The sequence below is a fragment of the Drosophila busckii genome, chromosome 3R (assembly GCF_011750605.1).
Source record: "Drosophila busckii strain San Diego stock center, stock number 13000-0081.31 chromosome 3R, ASM1175060v1, whole genome shotgun sequence".
Classification (NCBI taxonomy): Eukaryota; Metazoa; Arthropoda; class Insecta; order Diptera; family Drosophilidae; genus Drosophila; species Drosophila busckii.
The window spans coordinates 7,258,726-7,276,010 of NC_046607.1; the positions used below are offsets into that span (position 1 = coordinate 7,258,726).

At 40.4% G+C, this 17,285-nt stretch overlaps 5 protein-coding genes across 7 annotated transcripts; 1 reads left to right on the forward strand and 4 right to left on the reverse strand.

The window, feature by feature from the left end:
• Positions 1-1,464: 1,464 nt before the first annotated feature.
• Positions 1,465-2,784, forward strand: LOC108601972. Of its 2 annotated transcripts, none has more exons than XM_017989964.1 (3): positions 1,465-1,540; positions 2,245-2,418; positions 2,616-2,784. In XM_017989964.1, exons 2-3 carry the CDS (start codon positions 2,290-2,292, stop codon positions 2,697-2,699), a joined length of 213 nt encoding a protein of 70 aa, XP_017845453.1. In that variant the 5' UTR covers positions 1,465-1,540; positions 2,245-2,289; the 3' UTR covers positions 2,700-2,784. The 2 variants fall into 2 exon arrangements, with proteins under 2 accessions (XP_017845453.1, XP_017845454.1); XM_017989965.1 differs by having other exon boundaries at positions 1,474-1,536.
• A 5-nt stretch (positions 2,785-2,789) lies between these two features.
• On the reverse strand, positions 2,790-4,114 carry LOC108601970 (protein suppressor of variegation 3-7). 2 transcript variants are annotated; one of them, XM_017989963.1, is made up of 3 exons: positions 4,039-4,114; positions 2,903-3,971; positions 2,817-2,839 (listed from the first exon to the last, which is right to left on the reverse strand). In XM_017989963.1, exons 1-2 carry the CDS (start codon positions 4,068-4,070, stop codon positions 2,924-2,926), a joined length of 1,080 nt encoding a protein of 359 aa, XP_017845452.1. In that variant the 5' UTR covers positions 4,071-4,114; the 3' UTR covers positions 2,817-2,839; positions 2,903-2,923. The 2 variants fall into 2 exon arrangements, with proteins under 2 accessions (XP_017845451.1, XP_017845452.1); XM_017989962.1 differs by having other exon boundaries at positions 2,790-3,971.
• Positions 4,115-4,486: 372 nt separating this feature from the next.
• LOC108602075 lies at positions 4,487-6,018 on the reverse strand. Its single transcript, XM_017990095.1, has 2 exons — positions 5,612-6,018; positions 4,487-5,530 (listed from the first exon to the last, which is right to left on the reverse strand). The coding sequence occupies exons 1-2, from the start codon at positions 5,933-5,935 to the stop codon at positions 4,697-4,699; spliced, it is 1,158 nt and encodes a 385-aa protein (XP_017845584.1). The 5' UTR covers positions 5,936-6,018; the 3' UTR covers positions 4,487-4,696.
• A 2,204-nt stretch (positions 6,019-8,222) lies between these two features.
• Positions 8,223-13,005, reverse strand: LOC108604530. The gene is made up of 9 exons (XM_017994043.1): positions 12,824-13,005; positions 11,694-12,600; positions 11,082-11,637; positions 10,374-11,030; positions 9,159-9,764; positions 9,016-9,100; positions 8,771-8,960; positions 8,436-8,716; positions 8,223-8,373 (listed from the first exon to the last, which is right to left on the reverse strand). The coding sequence occupies exons 1-9, from the start codon at positions 12,894-12,896 to the stop codon at positions 8,255-8,257; spliced, it is 3,474 nt and encodes a 1,157-aa protein (XP_017849532.1). The 5' UTR covers positions 12,897-13,005; the 3' UTR covers positions 8,223-8,254.
• Positions 13,006-15,160: 2,155 nt separating this feature from the next.
• Positions 15,161-16,885, reverse strand: LOC108604115 (myosin regulatory light chain 2). Its single transcript, XM_017993399.1, has 3 exons — positions 16,783-16,885; positions 15,881-16,120; positions 15,161-15,656 (listed from the first exon to the last, which is right to left on the reverse strand). The coding sequence occupies exons 1-3, from the start codon at positions 16,783-16,785 to the stop codon at positions 15,234-15,236; spliced, it is 666 nt and encodes a 221-aa protein (XP_017848888.1). The 5' UTR covers positions 16,786-16,885; the 3' UTR covers positions 15,161-15,233.
• Positions 16,886-17,285: the final 400 nt, after the last annotated feature.

Consider the following 17,285-nt stretch of genomic DNA (forward strand, 5'->3'; position numbering starts at 1 on the left):
AAAGCTTTATTACCAATATACTATAAAAGTATATTTCAGCTAAGTGATAACATATATGTACATACTTGTGCCCAAAACTTTCCTAACTATTAAACACACATGTATTTTCCAAGCGAGTACAGCAAGGCGCCCAAAAATCGATCGCACGTTGTCCAGTTTTACTACAAACACAAGCTCTCTAATAAACACACACACACACACACGCACACTTATAAATTTAAACATACACACACAAACAGCCACCGCGGGCAGCTGTTTTTTTTTTTTTCTTTCTTTCTTATTATACCGTAAGTTATGCTACAGATTTGTGTGGCGATTGTCAGCTGTTGAATACAAACAATGTGGCTAATTAATGCGCTTATTCAACATATTAAACACACAAACAACAATTGCCGCAGCCACTCATTATTCATTTGCTTTAAGCGCACACCACTTCACAGCTCACACAGCTCAGACCCAGCTACAAGACACATCTAGTATCGAATCAACAACCGTCCAATGGCGCTTACAAAATGCCGCACACAACCAGAGGCGAGGACGACAACTCACGACAGAATGGCGCCGACCAAACGATGGAACCTCAAAGCGCAACAAAAGCGGCAGCGGCAGCGGCGAAGCGACAGACCAAAAGAGAAACAGCTGCCAAGGCGGCAGGATGAAACAAACTTGTGCTTGTTTGTGTGTGTGTGAGTCCAAGGGAATGCTTAATATTTATACTAAAACAGTTGACTGTCGCTAGCAGTTTTGGGTATCCAGCTGTGCTGCGTATAACAGTTCTAAAGCTTGCAAGTTTATATGCCAGCCAAAAAGCTTTGCGCCGAAACGAGTCAGTTAGCCGCATCTATTATTTATTTTCTTTTTGTTTTTACTAGGATGAAATCAGCAATTGGCTTTGCGATATGTCTTTATATCAAGCTTGCTCAACGCACCTAGAAGATTTCATATGTATATTCATTTGATCAGCATTTATTTATTCGTCGGTTACGAATTCAAGGGATACGCATCAGCTTGCCCTGGCTCGGAGCAACATCATTTGTTTTTAATTCTAGTTTTATTTTTGAAATATATTTCAAATAAATAAATCAATTTTTACCAAACTTCTTAGGTGTAAACTTGAATTACATGAACATTATAAATCTGTTGCATACTCTTAGGCGCAAACATTTTCAAGTTGCATTTGTACCTGTTGACAACCCTACAATTGTCCAAAATGAGCAATGTACTTTACAGTGGTTAAAATTTAACATTTTATGCTAAAAATACACTTGAGTTTTGTTAATTAACGCAATACGCGACATAGTAATTAATTAAATAAATTTAATTTAATAAAAATAAAAGTTTTAAATACAATTCACTTAACATAATTATTATTTAATAATTCAAAATTCAGCAGTAACGAACAAATACAATTTTCTCCCTATCGGCGGCTTCTCTGCTAGCCGAAACTGAAACTTGTTGCGCCAGTTTTGTTTAGTTGTCGTTTACATCTCACTGCGTTCGAAAGTTGTGCGCTTGAAATACTTCACCAATCAAATCGTAGGTGGGGTCTTCTTGTTTACTTGTTGGAGGCGCGCGTTAAAAATTGTGTCTATAAGTAGTACGCATAAAGTTCATCGAATTGCATTTGTTTTTGTGCGCTACTAAAATACATTTAAATAAATATATACGCTTGTTTTACCAGATGCTTTTGCAATTTGATTGTTTATAATTTTAATGATGACATAAACTTGAAATAGGCACGCCTCAAGATTATTACTTGACAGCGGCATTAGCATACTGTCGACTGCGGTGCATTTAATAAATGAATACAAGACAGCAACTGACTTATAATAGCTGCTAGCTGAGAGAGTCACACTGACCTCTAGATTGTTGTGCTTGTTTCTCCAAAAAATCAAAACAATGCAAACGAGTTTTGTAACGAAGTCGAAGACGGCATACACTCACTTACAAACAAAGCTAATATTTAATCTAAGCCATATACCAAATGTTTGTCTAGACTATTGTTGACGTCAGTTGTCGACAAAAAACATCACCAACCTAATTGGTAATTCAAATGTTAGTCACGCATTTTCGCAGCGCATTTTATAGTCAAAAGTGAAAACGAATTGTAAATTTCAATAAAATTCCTTGATAAGCGCCTAATATGTGCCAGTCAAAGCTGTGAATACCCCTTGCGAACTTTTACGTCAAAATGTAACCCATTTACTTAGTATAAACGATGTTCATTCATTTCTTATCTTGCAGAGCACATCAACTTAATCAACAACAAACAACGAAATCTCTAATAACATGGGTAATCCAATTTGGTTCATCTTCTGGCTGCTCGTCTTCTGGTTCATCTCCTTCTTCGTTGCGTTCTTCTGCGCATTCTTCTACATTATTATCTATGCCGTCGTTGTGTGTGTTCCGGGACTTTCGGTAAGTCTCAAAGTGGGAGTAGTCTAAAAACACCAGCATGGTGACATCATTACTATTTAATAACTGAGTGCGGGTCTCGAGGTCTTATCGCAAAATGTAGAATGTTTTATATTTGCCAGCTCACAGCACCAGCTAAACATACTACGATAAAAACAATAAGCCCACTCCTGATAAACTCACTTTCTGTTATTTTCTAGGGCATAACCGACATTTTGCTGCAGGGCTTGCAATTCCCGCATTACTGCGCCAAGGCCATGATGGACTGCAAATCATTGTTCTAGAGAATTTTTAAACTAAGAAAATCTAGACTTAAGTGAAATTATTTTTGATCGCTTTTTCTTGAATATAAATTATTTTTTTATGTAATTTGAACCGTCTTTTCATCAAACAATAACAGCCGCCAAGTTCAATTAAAGTAATACTAATAAAAAAAATAAAACTAAGTTCATGCATTGTTGAACATAAATTAACTATAAGACTTAACTAGAACACACAAGCTTCTACTTTACTTCGTTGTGGACGCCACAGTTGCATTCTGTTGACTGCTAGCAGGTATTGCTGCCACAACTGCTACTGGGCTTGCTTGACCCACTGTGCTGGGCTGTACTGAGGGCTGCTCTTCGCGCTCGCCAATGGCGCGTAGTTCGAGCTCACCAATCAACTGCATTACCCGTATCTTTCCCTCAGTGGCCAGCTTGGGTGGTAGCGACTTGACTGTGGCGCAAATGCTGTCGAAGAACAACTCTAGTGAATCCCTTGGAGGCTGCTCCATTGCACTGAGCTGCTGTAGTTGATACGACTGCAGCTGCTGGGCGGCATAGCTGTAGGGCAACGACTGTCTTTGCGTGGCGGCATTAAAACCTGTGGCTATTGGCGTTATGGTGGCCTTTGAGGTGATCTCTTGTGCATTTGCGCTCGTGCTGGAGGTCGCAAGTACTTTGGTGAGTGGCGTTGTTACTTTCTTTATGGTAATGCGACATGGATTTGCGGAGGCTGGCAGTGGTAGAGTTGCGTTGGCTGTTGTGTGTGGAACTGGCAGTTCATTGATTGTCACTTGCACTGGTAAATAGTCCAGTCCAGAATGTTGAGAATCTGTTTCGGAATTCGATCGCTTTGCGCTGGGCTCATACTCATTCTCGCCATCCGCGTCGCCATCAGCCTCTGTTCCTTGCTTATGCTCATCTGCGTCGTCATCATCTACTTCATCACCTTCGACCTCTTCTTCTTCACTTTCTAATTCTGTCTTGCATACATTCTCTGCTGCGTCGTACATGCCCTCAATACTATCATTATACTCCCACTTTGCTGTTCCAGGGGGCACTGCCTTGCGCTGTGCGTTCTCCGAATGCTTAATGCTGCACTCATGCTTTCCCAGATCCGAGCGTTTGGCGCTTAGTCTACACTCGCAAATAACACAAAACACAAAATGTGGATCCGTTTCATCTAGAATAAGCCACGGATATAGCGAAAGATATTCGGGCTTTGTTTTGGGACGTGGGTACTTCAGAAGCGCGCACGGCCTACGTGGTTTATATTCTGAACGCAACGCGTCGCTGTAAGCAAATAGGTTTTATTATTGTAAGTGTTGTTTATTTATTTCAAATGTGTACTAAGACTTACAGTTTTTCCTGCGTAAGATGTAAATTTGACATACTTTTTATTTTCGCAATTTATAAACAAATTTCACTAAGTGTGACCAAACTAGTATTAGTTCGTTCGCGAACGAACAAGCACAATTGAACTACTCACTAGAGTGAACGAACTGAATCATTCACATTCATCATTCATTTGTTACGTACGTGGCTTAAAATTACTATTCTAAGGAATAAAAAAAGCAATACCACGAAAAAGAAACTATGAACAAGATCGAAACAGCACAATCAACGAACTGAACTATTTAAAACGGAACGAAACCACCAAATTTGAATTTTTCAACACTGACTTGATTACCAACTATCGATAGACAACTTGTATTTAGGGCATACAAGTTTGAAAGATTTGCAAAAAGATGGCGCAGAATTCAACTAACACCGAATATGCCAAAAATAATTGCCACTTCTTATGATTATTTGCATATTTATTTAACAATGAACTAGCCTCAGTAATACCAAAGTACGTAAACATAGAGCACAATCAGAATAAAGAGCAAATGTATTAGAAAGAACTCTATGGCCAACGTTAGCAAGGCCAGCGGGTTAACGGGCGTAAATACAATCAATGCAAACATGCTGGCGGCTAAAAGCTATATACGTTGCTTCTTGATAAATATAATGCTGATCTACTCAGAAATGGTAAAAGTTAGCGGCTTGCTGCGGGAGCTTGCGCTCTCAAAGCGATTGGGTGATTGCATGCTCAGCATGGCGGTTATACCAATGAAGAGTATACCCAAGAGTAGGGCAACGACGAACAAGCCCGATAATATGGGCACCGATGTGAAACCGACGCAATCGTAAACATCGCCAAACTTGTTTCGTCCACTTAACCAAGGCTGCACCTGATAATCATTCAATGTGAGGCTAATTCTTGTGTCATTCTTATTGGGCGTAATAAAAAGCAATCTCTCCGATGAGCAGCGATAGGAGAAGCCCAGCGGGGCTGATGGCAGCGTATAGTCATTGCCAATTGCAGGAAGCACGGCCTTGATCTCACGGTACTCCACTTCGACGTTGCGCAAAATCCAGGTGCCGCGCAGCAGGGAGAACTTGAAACGCAGCGTACACTTCTCGCCGTTGGGCATAAAGGTGATGCTCAGCCGACCATAGGCCTTGCTGCGCTGGTAGTCAAAGGTGATGTGCTTGTTGTGCTCCTCCAGCAGCAGCGTCTCGTTGCCCAGCTTCAGCTCGGGTGGAGTGCTCAAGACAAGTACTGCCTTGTTTCCCTCAGCAATGTAAACCTGATTCGATTCGGTTTCGAGGCCTGTTGGCGTTGACACTGTGGTGCTGGCTGCCTCCTCGCCTTTGGCAGCCTCACGCTTGGCCAAATAGTGAGCCTCCTCCTCTCGATTAGCTAATATGCCCAACACTTGACCTTTTCCATAAATGGTCAGTGCATCATTGTAGCCCGTCAACAATGCGGCATCATCCTCCTCGCTGTTTCCCGTCAAATTTACGACCTACCCATGGAGTGAGAGCAAGCATTCTATATATAGTATCTATGTATATCTACACACATGTTTTAATTTGCGTATACACACCTCAATGTTGGCATTGTATCCATACGGCTCAGCACATAGACTGCGCTGCGGCAAATATGTCCAGGCGTTGCTCTTCACCAGGTTCTGAAACTTTGGATACTTTGTGCCCTGCAGACGACTTGTGCTGTTGCGTACGAAAATTAGAATCGCCTTGGCATCCTTATACAGTTGCGTCAGCGGCTGCTCTCTGGCCGCATTATCGACCAGCGCTTGGGGTTGCAAATCGAAAATCTTTTCCTGACCCCAAAATATAAATGGACCACTTATCGCTGCACTGCAGCTGAGCACCAGACTCACAAATATGCCCGCGGCAATTAACTGCATAATTTTCAATTATCTGCTAAAGACGAATCACCTTTGGCTGACTGCCACACACAAAACTGACGACGAAAAGTATCTAACAAATAAACAAAATCGATTTGAACTGGGGGTGAACAATTCGCATGCGCATTAAATTCTAGCGCAGGGAGATAAGATTTGGTGGTGAATTTGGCTGCTGGAGTGGTGAATAACTGAGCCACACTTGTTGCTCCAGATATACATCGGCATACATATAAATATATATAAAGTATGTATGAACATCTAAACAAACATGTATTAAAGCAATTCCAATGTATTTTAATCTCATAGTAAATACAGTTAAATAATATAAAAAATACAAAAGGATGGCAGCAAGCATTTCTTTCACTGTTGTAAAATATGGTTTACTGATTAACAGTATATTTACATTTACATTTACAGGAATGATCTTTTTATATTTAATAGCGGAACTCACAAATCATTATTAGCTCGCTCTATTATTTCGTTGGAAGGTAATCGCAATACTATATACTATATATATATTATTATTTGCGGTGCCTTTAACATAAAAATATATAATAAGAACAAATTATTAATCTTACTAGAAGAACTATAAAATAAGCGGCATATGTTTCTCCACGCTCGTACACTCTCTATAAAATAAAAAGTTTTACTGATTAGGGCGTTCTAAGTATGCCTTGAAAGAAATTGACGTACATAGATTATCTATTCAGATTACATAACTGTACAGACAAACACACAAAATATAGCTTAAAGTTTTTGTGACAAGAAATTTAGGGTGAATAACATGGCTAATGCTGGTTGGGGCATTCTTTGGTTCCTCGTATTGTTTTTGTTCTCGTTCTGGATAGCCTTCCTAGCAGTGTGGTTCTACATAATTTTCTACCCCATAGAGGCATGCGCATCGGGAATATCGGTAAGTAAATCTACAGTATTATAAATCAAATCGCAATCAACATTTTCCATTTCTGCAATCTTCTATAGCCATTTACCGATTTCCTGTTGAAGTGTGTGCAATTTCCACACACCTGTGCCGAGGGCATGGTGGGCTGTAAAGCAATGTGCTGAGCTGAAGTAAAAATCTATGGTTGACGATTGAAAGATACTCGTGGCTTAATATATCTAGAATCGTGTCTTGATATCATTTATATTAATTATATATATGATATATATATTTACATAGGAGACGAACTAAATTTCTACCTGAAATTTATGTTTTTATATGTTTATATAAATTTATATTTAAAATCTTTTTTGTATATTCAAAAGTGTATTGCAAACCAGGCTAATGACTAACGTTAAAAGGTTAGACGACTTACATGAATCTTTATGTAAATGAAACGAAATTTAAATGAAAATTAAACTAATTTATAGATAAACTAAAACTTACATGTGTATATGATAGCCGCTATTTCCTTACAATCCCTTGAACTGCACCTCCGCATTGCTTATGTGATACTCGAACTGCTGTGTGATTTCCATTTTGCCGAAGACAGTCACATCATTGTCATTGGCATCCACTTTAACTCCTTGGCAACCACTTTTAACATTAAAATATATTATAAGAACAAATTATTAATCTTACTAGAACAACTATACGATAAGCCGCTTATATTTCATCACATTCATGCACTCTCTCTAAAGTAAAAGGTTTTACTGATTAGGACGCCTGATTTTACTGATTGACGTACATAGATTATTTATTCAAATTATGTAACTTTTCAAACAAACACACAAAATATAGTTTAAAGTTTTTGTAAAAAGAAATTTCATGTGAATAACATGGCTAATGGTGGTTGGGGCGTTCTTTGGTTCCTCATATTGTTCTTGTTCTCGTTCTGGATAGCCTTCCTAGCATCGTGGTTCTACATACTTTTCTACCCCATAGAGGCATGCGCATCGGGAATATCGGTAAGTCAGTCTACAGTATTATAAATCAAATCGCAATCAACATTTTCCATTTCTGCAATCTTCTATAGCCATTTACGGACTTCCTGTTGAAGTGTGTGCAATTTCCACATACCTGTGCCGCGGGCATGGTGGGCTGTAAGGCAATGTGCTGAGCCATGAATTGTTTGGACAAATTATCTTTTGAGTGATTCAGTTTGTGTGCAAACTCTTTTGACTCGAGTGTGGACAAAAACTGAATCACTGAGATCGAAAATGTAAGGACACTCGTGCCTTGATACCAACTATATTTATGTAATATGAGATATATAGGAGAGGAACTAAATTTCCAGCTGAAATTGTCATAGATTTTCTTCTAGAATAAACAAAAGTATAAGTTTATGCGTTTAATGCATTTTTAGGTTATAAACTATTTTATATATACAAAAGTGTATTGCAAACCAGGCTAATGACTAACGTGGCTAAAAGGTAAGACGACTTTGGCAGTGTATTAGCTGAACTAGTTAAGAATCGACTCTTGTTGCTCTTCATGCCTGTAAAGAAAACGAAATTGAAATGGAAAACTAAACTAATTTATAGGTAAACTAAAACTTACGCTTTTCATTTGGATCACGCACACCACAGGTGCGATAGGAGATGGTCGGCTTGCGCTTTTGATTCACATAGCCGGGTACATACAGACTGGGCGCATCGAGTCGTCCTGCTGCTATTAGACGCGACATGTCCAACTCTAGACGATGCGCAATCGGACCCTTGAAGTGTATAATCATTTGAATGCAGGCACCGCCATGCAGCTCCTTGGTCTTGCGTGCATCCACGTCCAACATCCACTCGGGTATGCCCATGACAGTGCGCAGCTCTTCCAGAAATTGTGCGCTACAAATATAGTGGAAATTATTCTGTAGAGAGGCTATGAATGAGTAAACCTACACAACAAAACGTGGTGGCTTCTGCAAATTGATGTACTTGATGACATTGTGATCGGGCTCAATGTTGGCGCAGGCGAAGCGATCGTGCGAATGATCCGGTCCAAATATAACAATAGAACGTCCAATGGCACCCACAGGTGATTCGAGTGGAAAGTTTGAGTCTGTGAACATGGAACGCTCACCACCAAGATCTAAAATGGGTTCAATTGAGTTAAGCTTGTGTTAAGTTGAGATTAAGAGACTCACCTATCGTGCCAAGGCGCGCACCCACATCGCCCACATAACAGCGTAGGGGATTGTCCGCACCACACTCCTGTTCATAAAGATCCAACTGAGAAAGCAATTGAGCGTATTAGAGCACAGCAGATACATTAACTTTGTGTACTTACATTTAAAGGATCCGCCAGCTGTGTGTAGTAAGGATTCCAAACATAACCGCCCGCCACGCAACGTGTGGCAGTTGGCTTGACCGCCGCATCAACGCCCACGGGATTCACAAAGATTTGCCAATTGTGATTGCGTGTGCTATTGCGATCATTCTTGCCCGGATGACGCAGTTTCACCTCAATCACCGTCTCGGACTGACTGCCATCGGTGTGTATTAGCTGGGTCATTCTTATATAACCATAGGCATAGCCCGTGGGATGATGAAATGAGGCAATGGCGCGCAGCTCACGTGCCTCGCTGGGACTATAGCCACGCTCCAGTGTGCTGCATGCCCAGCGCTCATTTTTGCGCTGCTTTTGTATCACCACCGAGCGGCCAATGATGCTGTTATAGCCAAAGAGCGGCAGATTGGTGTCATTATAGGCATCCTCGTACTGCGTCAGTCCATTGAGGCGTCCGAATTTGCCGCTCAGATCGCCCATTTCGTATTGATCGCTTGTGCCCTGCTTGGGCGGTGGCGCTGACTTGGCATTAACGTCCAATGGATTCCAGATGCCATAGAGAGTGCTTGCCTCGCAAGGAAACGCCAAGTTGGCCTCGACAGGCGTCTGTAAGGGGCGGACAATGTATATTTTTAAATTATAATAATTTTGTACTATTTTAAATACATAATTAGCCTAAAGTAAGTATATGTACTTCCTTTTATAAATCCAAAATAAATAAAAAAAAAAATAAAAAAAACAAATAAGAAATGTACAAATTTAGATTTAGTTGCAAGTTTTCAAAGAGTCTTTGCCATATTGAAAAAATGTATTTCAATTTGCATTCAAATTGCAAAATTACTGAAAAAAATTTAATTTTCAAACAGTTAACTAAGATATTATTCAATATAAAAATTACTCATAATATATTAGTTAATTAAAATTAAAATGTTTAAGTTTTTCTGAATTGACTAGAGCTTAAATTCATAAGATATTATTACTACAAATAAATAATAATAATATTTTAAGCGAGCAAGAGCATAAACTTTACACATGACCTACAAGATCTCACAGACTTTAAGAATGGAAGCTCCATATGAATTTTATTTCCTGTCCTTGATATTGCTAAGCGCGCTGCTTTAAAATCAACAATAATATTGAAAATATTTCACTAACAAACAGCGATTAATTATGTTTTGTCTGTGGGCTGCATCTGAAGTTTGTGTTTATGCTCACCATGTGTATATGATAGCCGCTGTTGCCTTGCAATCCCTTGAGCTGCACCTCCACATTGCTTATGTCATACTCGGACTGCTGTGTGATCTCCATTTTGCCGCTGACAGTCACATCATCGCCATTGGCATACCACTCCTTGGCGACCACTTTGCGTCTATAGTGACCAATGACGCTGGAGCAAGCCAAGCGCTCACCACGCGCCTTAGGACCATTGTCATCGTAGATGACGAGCGACTTACCCAAGATGCTGTGACGCCCGGACAAGGGCAGATTGCCATCGGTGAACATGCGCCGGCTAAGCTGACGGGCCTGGCGCTTGCCTCCCGCTATGGTAAGCCTGCCCAAACGCGCATCCAGCGCACCCAATGGACACATGGCGGGCAACTCAGGACGACAGTATTGCTCGACGCTACGATTGCCCCACTCGGACTTGGTGGGATTAAAGATTGGGCCAGCGGAAAGACACCGATTCTGCCAGTCGTAGAAATCCTTACCAGGCGGATTACTATGTATGCCCCAGCGGTGCTCGAAGGTGCTGTTCTGCGTGGAGCCATCCGCTTGGATAAGATACTCGAAGATTACATGCGTGTCCTGCCAGGGCTGCTCAGCAGCCTGACGCAGAATGACGCGACCCACGACAGGATAACGAAAGAGCACCTGTAAGAGCAGAAAGGATTAGCCGATTTCAATTATAGAGCTGTCACTCACCTGAGCCGTAAACATGGGCTGCTGTTGCAGTCCTTGCTTTTGATATTGATTCAATGTAGCGCAGCCCCAAATGCTTTGACTAATGTTGTGCACATCCTGACGATTGTGCGTGTAGATAACCAAACTACGTTGAGCAATGCTGTGCCGGCCCTGCAACGGCAAATAGACATCCCAATAGAGACCGCTGAGCTCGGAGCTAGTGCCAGGCAGCACATACTGATGGTAGTAGTGCTTATTACGACCCTGCAGCTTGCCCGTCAGATCACCCAAAGCATACTGCTCCTGCGTGCCATAGCCAGGTGGCGGCACATGCTCCTGAGCCAGCTCGCGAGGATTATAGAGCTCTGCTGTAGTATCGCAGTAGTCGGCTTGACCAACACGTTGCGGCGCAGGCGGCAGACGATGTAGACGAAAGGCTGCCACATCCTCAGCAAACTTGCGGCTTACATGCTGCGCCGAAGGCGTAGAGAGCGTAAAGTTGAGAAAGGTTGGATCGAACTTGGAGCGCTGTTGAAATGTCACTTCGCCCTTCACGCCACCAGCATTGATGAAGGTTCTGCAGGCATTAGAAGTAGAGTAATTAATCAATTGAGCGACTTCAGTTAGGCTTACTTGTATGTCAGCGTTTGCACGTGTCTAATCTTGGTGCAGGCCAAATAGTCTTCCGGATGCTGATGGTCAAAAAGCACCAAGTAGAGCGTGCGATGTGGTATGGTCAAGTCGGAAGGTAGCAGCGCCAGCTGCGCATCACGATAGACACTACGCTGTGGCTTGCGCAGCGCATTCTTGGCCACGCCAATGTTGCCCAGACGCGTATCCAGATCACCGATTCCCTGACCCGCGCCACTGCCCTGCGGATCAAACACCAACTGCAAAAAGTTGCAATTGTCCTCGGTGCGATGATGATCGTGCTTGAATATATCGGTGACAAAGATCTTCCAGTGATGCTTGGTAAAGTGCGCGCTGTGTTGAGCTGTAATGCCATCGGTTTGCTCTTGTATATGAAACAGGTCCGAGTAGATCAGCGTATCCCCACTAGCGCCCTCTGTTGGCGCCAGCCAGCGAAAGTAAACAGAGCCAGCAATGGGCGTATCGAAACGTGCCTCAGCCATATGCTCCACCGAACTCTGCACTGTGGTGATCGTGGCGCAAATGCGTGCCTGAGAATTGACTTCGGTTAGCACCAGCGACTTGCCCCAGATGCCCTGATCGCCTATGAGCTGCATTTCATGCCGCCAGGTGGCGCTTTCATTGCCAGGCAGCACCAAATAGTCCAGCGGCTCATCAAAGCTCAAGATCTGTGCGCCCAAGCGTTCCAGTTCACAACGCTCATCCGCATCTATGTTGGTGTAGTCCACAGGAAAGCGACGCACTGCCCAGCTCCAGACCTGCTCCGGATACTGCAGTGTAGCCTCCAAATTAGCCTTGATCTCTACATTTTGAGCATCCACTTGGCGAAAGGTAATCTCACCATGCAAGCCATGCTGCGAGATATACGCAATCAGATGTTGAGCGGACGCTGTTGAGAGCACAACGAGAGCAAATGAGAGTGAGAGTAATCGAGAGAGAGATTGCAGTCTAGAGCAGATCACTTTCATTTTTGTTGAAGCATTGCAAATTGCTGTCGTGTACTATGGGAATTTTCGTAGCTAACAAAGTCAACTTGGCTTCCGCTAAAGGTACTTAAACCTTTGTCTTTATGCATTTTAATTTGTCTGTGTGTGTGTGTTTTTTCTACTTACCACCACTTTGTGTTGCAACTCCGTAAACTACAAATACGCAGAGCAATGTTGCCAGCTGAGTACCATGACTCATGGCTTAAATTTAGCTTACAAAAAAGTTACGATTTACTTAATTAATTAACAAATCTTTTGGTTTTATACAATAATTTATAAACGTCTACGCGCACTTTCACATTCTACTGCGCATGTGTACAGACCAAAAGCAAAAATCAAAATAAACCCGAAGACTGAAAACTGGAAACGGGTAAGTTGAGTCACGTTCAACGGCTGAGCGCTGCACGATGGGGAAATGTAACACGTTTTGTGGTTATATTTCAAGATAAACTAAAACAACTTGTGATGTTAAAATAAATATTCATATAGCTTTTATATATACAGGTATTTGAGGAAATGGGCGTGGCAATCAAATATAAGCTCTTTTTTCTGTAAAATGTGATCAATAAAAACTGTATAAAATTCATAATTTAAAATATTTCTCAATATAAATTGTATACAACATTTAATTTGATACATTATTATCGATCAGGTAACGTAGCAACTAAGTTCAACTATCAGAGTCTAAATGACTGATACATACTTATTAGGCAAATTTGCCTAGTCATTTTAAGACATTTATGGTGTAAAACTAGTATGGATCGGGCCACGATATCTTACAGGTTCGATGCAAACAAAATTTATATTTTGTATAAACAATTTTTTATTTCATTACCAATCATACAGCAACATGAGTAAAATATGCACAATATTCCCCACTGTGCACTGTCTGTGGTGAGCTTGGGTTGAGCTTGAGTTGAGCTTGAGTTGAGTTGAGTTTACCACGGCTTAAGTGCATGAACCACCACCGACAGCCGCAAGAAGTGAAATAAAACTCTTGTAAATTTTCTTTTGTAGACGACTCGCCTGTGCTTTTATTCGTTTCAAGTCATCAACATCATCATCATTATCATTTTTGTTATATAAAAACAGTTCTTCTTTTTATTATATTTCTGACCGGGTTAAAAAAAATTAGATTTTTTTATCTTTCGATTTTTTGCTTAACTTATACTGAAGTAAAGATTGTGCATTTAACAAATCTGTTGCATATTGAGTTGTTATTGGTACGTTTTTTTTTTTTTTAATTTTTGTTTTTGAGTTTGTTTAGTACATAAGTAGTGTAAGAATGATGCTACTGCTGCTTGAAGTAAGCTTAAGTAATAATATTTGTGTATTTATTTTGGTTATGTCAAAACTACAAGATATGCTTCTCTCTTTTGAATTTAATTTTTCTATAACTTTCTTTTCACTTCTCTGGTACTGATGCACCGGCAATGCACTAAACGAAAAGATTCTACGCTCCAAAAATAATTACCCTTTTTTTGCGAGCACGCCAGTTAAAGTGAACCTTAGTGTTGGGGCTAAGGTTCAGGCAGAACGCCACCTCCGTTGTTAGAAAACATAAACGTAAGCATATTGAAAATATATAAATCAACTATTGCATTTTAAATAACTTTTCGATACTTGTTTGATTTTTTGTAGAACGCATAAACTAGAAACACGATTTGATTAAAAAGCTGATAAGCTCGTAAGCAGAAGTATTGTGATAATTGTTTGCTAACGAAAAAGGACAATTAAATTGTTTATACTCTGGATAATAATTGTTGCTTTTAAGCATATATGTAATATATATAAATATTAAAAAATTTTCAACGAACAATAGAGATATGCATAATAATATATTTGAATATTTTGCTTTGTTAAAGACAGATAAATATTTGGCTCTCAGATAAAAGTACTCTAGCGATAATGTATGTTTCTCTCTCCTTAACCTCTGAAGAAAACTTGGCTAACAAAAGTGGGCCAAGGCCTAGACCATCTTTGTAGCTACCCACTACTTTCCGCTCATCTTCATCTCTTATTCTCCTTCTTCAGCGAACAGCGATAAAAATAGACGTTGAATCATTTCTCAACATTTTTCGATATTTTTTTTGGTAAATAAAATAGTTTGCAGTATTTATAAATTTTACGTGTAAAATTTAATAGTAAATCAAACTAGTATGTAGACTAGCTGTCAAGTTGACGATTTGACATTTGCATTTATAAAAGTATCCCTAAAATGATACGTGGTTCTATTTGGTATACATAGTGAGTGACCATGAGTTGTTGTTTTTGTTGTTGTTCTACCAAATGATGTTTGGTTGTTGTTTGTTGTTGTTGTTGAAGAAGTTAAAAGTATTATTTGGTGCTTTTGTGTGGTTAACAAAAAGAGATTATATAAATATATAAATTTACATATGTAAAACGAGCATTTCTTTTAATTACGTTTATTAATTTTTTTGACGATTTTAAAAGTTTTTTGTATTTGTTTTGTTTTTGTTGTTTGGTTGTAATATGGATGCTGAGTTAAGAGTTAGGATGTGTAACGGGGCTGCGTTTAAGCAGCTTCCTCTTCTTCCTCTTCACCCTTGCCGGTGAGCATTTCAATCAGGGAGGCGGTATCGATTTGGTTCTTGTCATCAATGACCATCTGATCGAAGGCATCATCGACCTCCTTCATGGTGAATTTCTCACCGAAGCCCATAAGCATTTCGCGGAATTTATCACCATCGATGAGACCATCGTTATCGAATGTTTTGAAGGCAGCAATAACAACTTCGTCTTCATCGTTGGCACCAGAGGTGGCCATACGGTTGGCGAACAAGGTCAGCAATTGGGTGAAGTTAATTGGACCAGAGGCTTCGCCGAGCATAGCGTCCAACTCCTTATCGTTGGCGATCTTGCCGACGGAGTCGAAGGCAGCGCGCAAATCGTTCTTGCCAATAATACCGTCCTTGTCGGCATCCATGAGTTGGAAGGCCTGATTAACGCGCGCAGATATTTAGAAAAAGAGAGAGAAAGAGACAGAGAGGTGGTTGGTGATTTGGTTGTTGTTGAATGATGAGCGATGCATGAGGGCATGTAGCATATAGCAGCATATATGGGTATCAGTGTGTCATCTGGGCACAGTGCCATGATGATGGAATTGGAAATTTAGGTGCAGGCAGGTTGGCAGGCAGACAGGCGGGTGAACTTAAAACTTACTTCCTTGAATTCGGCAATCTGCTTCTGGGAGAAGACAGAGAAGACCGAGGAGCCGGCGCGCTTGGACTTCTTCGAGCCGCGAGAACCGCCCGACGCTCTCTTCGATCCAGTAGCAGAAGCTGGGGCAGGAGTTGCGGCTGGTGCGGGAGTTGCTGCCTCAGACACTGCCTCCGAAGCGGTTTCGGAAGTACCACCCTCTTCCTTGGTCTTCTTCTTCTTAACCTTCTTCTTCTCATCCGCCTAAAGAGGTGTAAATAAATTTGAAATTAATTGATGAGTACTTGTGCATTCTCAACTTATTATAAGTTGAAATATATTTTTAATAACTCTAAGCTATTCAAATTGTTTTAAGTCCAAAGTTAAAATATTTTTTTATTATTGAAAATATTTGCTTTAACTAAATATATACTTCAGAGCTCATTACGTAAGCTATCTATATCCACCTAAACATCTATTCATCTCGCTCTAATATCGAATTACGCTACGCGTTGCTACTGTGCGTTTCGACCGTTCCAATTATAGAATTCATTTGAATGTTTCGAAACTGAACAATTTCACATTTGCTAGGAGATTTAAAAATAGCTTGTGCTGTGTTTCATTATTGAACTAGTTAGGTGTAGGTATGCGGGTACATAATATATCCAAAAGGTAATTGGCACAATTAATCCACAGTATCCACATGAAGGTGTGTCAATAAGGTCAACACCATGTCATTATACAATTTTTTTATTCAATAATTCACTTGATTTTAAATGTCAATAATTTGATTTGATTGCATTTTTTTTTTTAATAGCTTTGGCTTTAAAACAAATTCACTTAGTTCACTTAATCAATCGAGTCCTTGCTGGCGTATACTCGATATATTATTTCTGCTGTTATAGGTATATCCCGAATCTCCTTACCATGGTGCTGAACTTTGATGTGTTGTCTAATCGAGTTGAGCGGTCAGAGCACACTGAATCTCTGGCTGATTTTATCGTCAAGACAATGATGTTTTAAGATCTTTTTTCAGTGTTTCTTCTTCGTGCGCTTTCCAACAACAAATACGAAATATTCGCCACTCGGCAACCGTCGGACGCTGAACCGAAGACATTCGGTTCATGCTGGCTGTATCTGTATCTGCAATATTGGTGCTGCCTTTTTTAGTATCTCCAAGGCGCGGCCAGTGGGGCGAGGCGCACGGTGGGGTGTGGGTGTGGTGTAATGTACAGGCCCCGATCACTGGTCAGGCCGTGCTCCGTGCTCCCAGTTGTTTACTCATCCACTGCCTCTCTAATAAAATTCTAATTTTAACGCCAGAGAACATAAATTTTTTTCTTCGATTCTTTTGCTTTTCAAAATGCGTACATGCATATTGTTATACATAAGCTAATATGTATAGCTAGAAATTTATTTTAGTGTGGCA

Excerpts from the sequence above, each read along its gene's own strand:
- LOC108601972 (XM_017989964.1), top strand. The coding sequence starts at position 2,290 with ATGGGTAATCCAATTTGGTTCATCTTCTGGCTGCTCGTCTTCTGGTTC. Across the intron at positions 2,419-2,615 it reads TGTGTGTTCCGGGACTTTCG|GGCATAACCGACATTTTGCT; the intron begins GTAAGTCTCAAA and ends GTTATTTTCTAG.
- LOC108604115 (XM_017993399.1), bottom strand. Across the intron at positions 15,657-15,880 it reads AGATTGCCGAATTCAAGGAA|GCCTTCCAACTCATGGATGC; the intron begins GTAAGTTTTAAG and ends CGCGTTAATCAG.
- LOC108602075 (XM_017990095.1), bottom strand. The coding sequence starts at position 5,935 with ATGCAGTTAATTGCCGCGGGCATATTTGTGAGTCTGGTGCTCAGCTGC. Across the intron at positions 5,531-5,611 it reads GATACAATGCCAACATTGAG|GTCGTAAATTTGACGGGAAA; the intron begins GTGTGTATACGC and ends CTCCATGGGTAG.
- LOC108601970 (XM_017989962.1), bottom strand. The coding sequence starts at position 4,070 with ATGTCAAATTTACATCTTACGCAGGAAAAACT. Across the intron at positions 3,972-4,038 it reads CATCTTACGCAGGAAAAACT|CGACGCGTTGCGTTCAGAAT; the intron begins GTAAGTCTTAGT and ends ATTTGCTTACAG.
- LOC108604530 (XM_017994043.1), bottom strand. The coding sequence starts at position 12,896 with ATGAGTCATGGTACTCAGCTGGCAACATTGCTCTGCGTATTTGTAGTT. Across the intron at positions 11,031-11,081 it reads AGCCCATGTTTACGGCTCAG|GTGCTCTTTCGTTATCCTGT; the intron begins GTGAGTGACAGC and ends CTGCTCTTACAG. Across the intron at positions 8,374-8,435 it reads GCGTGATCCAAATGAAAAGC|GCATGAAGAGCAACAAGAGT; the intron begins GTAAGTTTTAGT and ends TTTTCTTTACAG.